The sequence below is a fragment of the Zonotrichia albicollis genome, chromosome 29 (genome assembly GCF_047830755.1).
Source record: "Zonotrichia albicollis isolate bZonAlb1 chromosome 29, bZonAlb1.hap1, whole genome shotgun sequence".
In the NCBI taxonomy this organism is placed as follows: domain Eukaryota; kingdom Metazoa; phylum Chordata; class Aves; order Passeriformes; family Passerellidae; genus Zonotrichia; species Zonotrichia albicollis.
In genome coordinates this window covers 1,813,864-1,819,518 of record NC_133847.1, presented here as the reverse complement: position 1 = coordinate 1,819,518, position 5,655 = coordinate 1,813,864, and the positions used below count along the sequence as shown (strand labels likewise).

The window sequence follows — 5,655 nt, the reverse complement described above, 5'->3', positions numbered from 1 at the left end:
TTGGTCTCCATGGCTCCACTTTGCTTCTCCACAGCAAAGGGTGCAGCAACTCCCCAGGGTCCCCACCCCACCTGTGCAGGTACCAGCTTTCTTGGCACAGATCTCACCTGGTTTATTGCTCCCAGCTTCCTGCTGCTGTTTGCTTTCCTGCTGCTGGGAAAGGGCACGGCCACCCTGCCTGCCCTGCCCTGTGCCCCAGGCATGGCAGGAAGGACGAAAAGGGGTCCCTGGCCTTGGTGTGGGGCAGTTGCCAGGCTATAGCTGCAGTTAGGCTGGGGATGCAGAACCCCTCAGTCCTGCTGTCCCCATGCAGGTGGGACCCTCACAGGGGGGACACCCCCTCTGTGGGCACCTCTCAGTGGGGTACAGCCCTGTGCCCACAGCCCTGTGCCTTGTTCCAGGCCTGCTGCTGGAAGACCCCCCCCCGGGCTGGTGCTGTGGGGCAGAGCTGCTCCATGGGGCTGAGCAGCAGGATGAGGAGAGCAAGGATCCCTGAGCTTGGCATCTCCCACTGCCGCTGCCCCAGGCATGGAGCTGAGCTGTGGGTCTGAGGAAGGGATGGCCCAGGCAATGACACAGAGAAAGGAGCTGTCAGTGCCTCAGTTTCCCCATCTTGGTGCTTGAGGGAAGCCCCAGGGCCCCTTAACTGGCCTAGAAAGGGATTAAGCTCCAGGGCTTTGGGCTGGTGGATTATTTTGTGGGGTGCGGGTTCTGCTCTGCCTCCACTCTGCTTTTGTCCCCAGTTTATGCTCAGAACCTGTGGGAACCCATTGTCCCCACCGTGTACCTGTGACCCTACACCTTCCTCTGGCAGGTGAGCCCTGTCCTAGGGAAGGAGCAGGGTAACAGCCAGGGCCTGGCCAGCTGCAGGGCCCTGGGGCTCCCTGGTGCCCCCCACTGTCCCCTTCCCCTCTGCCTCCCATTGTCACCAGCAGCCACTGCCCCAGGGGGTTGCTCAGGGTCTTCTGCTGCTCCCTGGACCCCTGGGACATCAGCACCTGGAGCTGCCTCCCTACACCAGTCAGAGTCAAAGCTCTGGGTCCTGCTGTGTCCTGGTCTGTTTTGGGAATCAGGGGGTGCATGGGGGACTAGTTCATGCTCATCCTGCGGCATCTGGCCCAGCAAATAATAAGTATTAAAATAATATAGATTTTTATTAATCTTTATTAACAAAATATTCTGTTCTCTGTGCCCCTGCCTTGCCTGGGGCTTGACCCTCTCTCCCTCTGGGCAGGGAGGGCTGGCTGGGGGTTGCTGCTGACTCCAGCCCCCCTTCCCTGCTCCCTGCCCTGCCAGGAGCTCCCTGGGTCTCTTCTGCTGCTGCTCAGGGTGGGCAGACAGGGAGATGGAGCCTCTCAGCCCGTGGGCTCCCCAGGCATCGTGGGGAGCTGGAAGGCACTTGGTGACAGAGCCACCCCGAGAGGCCAAGGACGGGCTCAGAGCAGCCCCTGAGCCTGGCTGGAGCACTGCTGATGGTCCTCAGTGGCCTCACGTTCTCTTGTACCTGCGGGAAGGCAGGGTGAGGAGGAGCCTGTGCTGGGGACAGGGCCCCCCGTGTCCCCCACTCACTGCGGTGACAGGTTGAGGCGCGGGCCGGCCTCCGCGAAGGACAGCTGCTGCTCCAGCTCCGCGATGCGCAGCCCGATGTACCCCGAGGACAGCAGCAAGGCCACCATGCTGGGGACAGGCCAGCGTCAGCCAGCGGGCACAGGGTGGCACACGGGGCAGGAGCAGGGCCAGGACAGGCCCCCGTGTGCTCGCCCTGGGGATGAGGGTCTCAGGGGAACTGCGGGGACCCTGGCCTGTCCATGGAGAGGCTGTGTCAGTGGGGATGGGGAGCGGGGCTGGGAGCAGGTCCTGGGGACTCACAGCAGCAGGTAGATGGTGATGATGATGTTGAGAGAGCTCAGCTGGGGGTTTATCCGGGACCAAAGTGCAGTGACCCAGGCCCAGAGCACGGCGTGGGCTCTCCCTGCCAGGACAAGGCAGTGTTAGTGGCACTGAGAGTCCGTGCTCGGCTCTGCCAGGGTGTAAATCCCCAGGATCATCCCCCCATCCCGAGCCCCCTGACCCACCCCAGAGGCCACGTTTCTCTGCTGCAGGCACCCATCTGGGAATCAGCAGGGCCACCTCGCCATCCTCATCCTCTGTCTGCCTCGATCTCGGGTTGGGCTCATCTGCGGGTGACCGGAAGACACTCGATGAATGCCCCAGGGAGGGGTCTGTGTGTCCTGGGGGCACACGGGGCCAGAGTGCTGATCCTGCACTCCCTGGAGCTGTGGGGATGCTGGCTGGGGAGTGAGGGCCGCGCACGCCCCCCCAGACCAGGCGTGTGTGGGGAGGAGCAGAGCCCAGAGCTGCCCGGGAGGCACGGCTGCGGGCAGGGACAGGGCCAGGGCACCGGGGCCGCCGCTCACCCAGGGATCCGGGGAGGCTCTTGGGCTCCGGGGTGCTCTGCTCCAGGGCTGACTGGCTCGAGATCTGGAAGAGGACAAGCCCCAGTCACCATGTGTGTCCCCCGAGGCACCTGCCCCACTGCCATGGGGACACGGGCAGGACCTGATGGGACCTGTGTCACCCACAAGAAGGGAAGGTCCCGGGGTCTGCGCTGCCTCGGGCTGGGGCTTTTCATGTTCCCCCCCTCATCTTCCCAGCCACTGCACCCAGCCCACTCCATCCAGGGGGCTGGGACCACCCCTCCTCCTGTTGTACCCTCCTGCCCTCCATTCCCTGGCCTTACCTGAGACTTCCCAAGGGTTTCCTCGGAGCTCACTGAGTCTCGAGGGCTCTGGCCGCTGCCCTGGACAAGGAGAGATGAAGGGAGGTGCCCTGCAATGGATGGATGGAGCCCCCCTGCCCATCCAGTCCCCACGTTACCTGCAGGTGTTTGCACACCGACCTCAGGAGCTGGTACGTGGCTTCTCGCTGGCGCACCGACACAAACAGGAACTGCCGGGGAGCGAGAGGGGGATTTGTGCCAGAGCTGCCCCCTCGGTCACGGCCCAGAGCCCGCGGGGACCGAGGCACTCCAGACAGCCCCAGGTGAGGCTGCCCCCGCACTGGCCCCGCTCTCACCTTCTCCCCCTTGTCCGTGCGGATGCTGATTGCGTTGGGCACCAGCAGCGCCGTGTTGGTCTTTTTGAGGGCTGAGATGGAGGCGACAGGGACCACGGCCTGTGCCAGGGGACAGGCTGTGTCAGCATGTTCCCGGCTGCCACCCGTGCCCCTGCCTGCCCCACGCCCGCTCCAGCCCCACCTTGATGTCCTTGAGCAGAAGGTTGGAGTGGAAGCAGATGTGGCGGGAGGACACGTAGAGGCGGCCGTGGTAGGGCATTTCTCTCTGCCAGGCGCAGGAGAAGCAGCCCAGCAGCACGTCCTGCTCGGCGAGCTCCCCGAAGGCCCGGCGGTAGCTGCTGTCCTGCTTGCTCAGCTGCGGGAGGGCGGGGGTCGGTGCTCGGGGCCGGCCCTGGCACCGCGGGTATCCTGCAGCCCCTCGCTCCCTCCCCCGGCCCCCGCCCCGAGAGAGCGTCCAGCCGAGCCCACGGGGCTGGGGTCCTGCTCCTCAGCTCCGCTACCCCAAGACTCACCGAGGGGGATGGGGGTCCCTGCCTGCCCTCAGCCGCCTGCTCCGGCTCCTTGCAGGAGGACTCATAGGTCCTGGATCTGGAAGGAGGCATCGGAGGGGGTGACTCGAGGGGCACAGGTGGGGTGTGGGACTGGGGTGCGGGATGTGACCCCATGAGGGGCAGCACCCACCTGGTGAGCTTGGGCTGCTCCCGCTGGGCACTTCCCTTCTCCTCCGCGCTCCGCCACTGCTTCTCCCCCAGCACCTCCCGCCTGCTGCGCCTCAGCTTCCCCGGCATCAGGGATGAGTCCGACAGCCGGGGGAGAGGGGGCGGCTTGTGGGAACAACCTATTCCTGCAGCACGGCAGATCCCAGTGTCATCAACCTGTCACTCCACCGGGGAGGACACAGGGACACGGCTCAGGCCACGCCGGGACCGGGACAGCAGAGCTCAGCCTGTCTCATAACCCGTCCCATGGTATCGTGTGCTGGCTGCGACCCTCGTGGGCAGCGGGGTGACGGGGAAGGGGTGACCCCTGTACCGGCGGGTGACGGGGAAAGTGATCCCCGCACGGGGGCTGGGGGCGGGAGTGCGTGGCCGGTGTGGCTGCAGAGGGGACGGGAAGGCGGCTGCGACCCCAGACCCACGCGCGGCCCCAGAACCCCGTCCCGGGCCGGCCCCGCGCGGTACCTGCCGGGGGCACAGCCGGTTCCTGCCGGGGGACGCGTCCCGTCGGAGCTGTCCCGCTCTCGCTGCTTCCAGCGCCGTTCCTGCTCCGCTGCCACCTCCTCCTCCTCCTCCTCTTCTTCCTCCTCCTCCTCCTCCCGAGGAAGGGCAGCGGGCGGGGCCGCGGCAGGTTCGCAGGGAGCGGCCGGGGCAGCCCCAGCCCGGGACACGCCGGGGCTGCGCGGGATGAGCCCGGCCCGGCCCCGAGGAGTGCGGGACCAGCCAGCCGTCCCCAAAGAGCTGCAAACGCACCCCAGCCCCAGCAGCGCTGAGAGCCAGCGCGGCACAGCCCCAGTCCCGCGGCACTCCGCGATTTCACAGGGGGCACCCCGCAATCCATGGGCACCCCGCAATCCATGGGCACCCCGCAATCCCGGGACATCCCGCAGTGCCGGGACACCGCACGGCAGCGTCCGCCCGGTGCCCGCTCCCCTCCCTCCTGCCCCAAGGCCGGGCAGCGCTGGGGGCACGGCCGCCCCTCGCCCGGGGGTCTCTGCCAGAGTGGCACCCCCAGCGGGAGGTGGGCAGGGGGCACGGCCGGGCCGGGGGCGCTGGGCAAAGCCGGGACCGCGGGCCCTGGGCAGGTGCGAAGGCCGCGGAGCCAGCCCGGCTCGGGCCCTGCTCTCTGACCGGGGCTGATAAGGCCCTACCCGCGGCGGGGAACCGCCATAGAGCCGGGCCGGCCCGAGGGGCTGCACCCCGCCCGGCCCGGCTCCCGCCCCATCCGTCTGCATCCCGTTCCGTTCCCCCACACCGGGCACACTCGGGGTGTCCCTCCCTGCCCGTGGCCGCACCCAGTCACCCCCCCAGCCCCCTGCAGCCCCCTGACCCCACACTCGTGTCCTCAGTGCACACACGAACCCACAGCCCCCGGGAAGGGGCTCCGTGCCAGCCCCGTGCCAGCCCAGCCAGGGGCACACACGGAGCTGAGGGTGCAGGAACAGGGCACAGACGGGGGCCAGAGAGAAACCCTGCCATGGAGCCAGCCTGGCAAAGCTGGGCCTGCTCACCTGGACAAGAGAAGGCTCCAGGGACACCTCAGAGCCCCTTTTGGGGCCTGAAGGGGCTCCAGGAGAGCTGCAGAGGGACTGGGGACAAGGGATGGAGGGACAGGACACAGGGAATGGCTCCCACTGCCACAGGGCAGGGCTGGATGGGAGATTGGGAATCAGGAATTGTTCCCTGTGAGGGTGGGCAGGCCCTGGCACAGGGTGCCCAGAGCAGCTGTGGCTGCCCCTGGATCCCTGGCAGTGCCCAAGGCCAGGCTGGACAGGGCTGGGAGTGACCTGGGACAGTGGAATGTGTCCCTGCCATGGCAGAGGTGGCACTGGATGGGCTCTGAGGGACCTCCCAGCCCAAACCA

At 67.3% G+C, this 5,655-nt stretch overlaps 1 protein-coding gene across 5 annotated transcripts; it reads right to left on the bottom strand.

Annotated features, from left to right (window-relative positions):
* Window positions 1-1,161: 1,161 nt before the first annotated feature.
* On the bottom strand, window positions 1,162-4,689 carry LOC102074736 (GRAM domain-containing protein 2A). Of its 5 annotated transcripts, none has more exons than XM_074528688.1 (12): window positions 4,257-4,689; window positions 3,757-3,919; window positions 3,588-3,663; window positions 3,257-3,430; window positions 3,076-3,174; window positions 2,878-2,949; window positions 2,741-2,800; window positions 2,418-2,481; window positions 2,076-2,231; window positions 1,870-1,972; window positions 1,570-1,677; window positions 1,162-1,504 (listed from the first exon to the last, which is right to left on the bottom strand). In XM_074528688.1, the coding sequence occupies exons 1-12, from the start codon at window positions 4,672-4,674 to the stop codon at window positions 1,489-1,491; spliced, it is 1,509 nt and encodes a 502-aa protein (XP_074384789.1). In that variant the 5' UTR covers window positions 4,675-4,689; the 3' UTR covers window positions 1,162-1,488. The 5 variants fall into 5 exon arrangements, with proteins under 5 accessions (XP_074384789.1, XP_074384790.1, XP_074384793.1 ...); XM_074528689.1 differs by having other exon boundaries at window positions 2,076-2,177; XM_074528692.1 differs by having other exon boundaries at window positions 3,757-3,956; window positions 4,257-4,372.
* Between the last annotated feature and the right edge of the window lie 966 nt (window positions 4,690-5,655).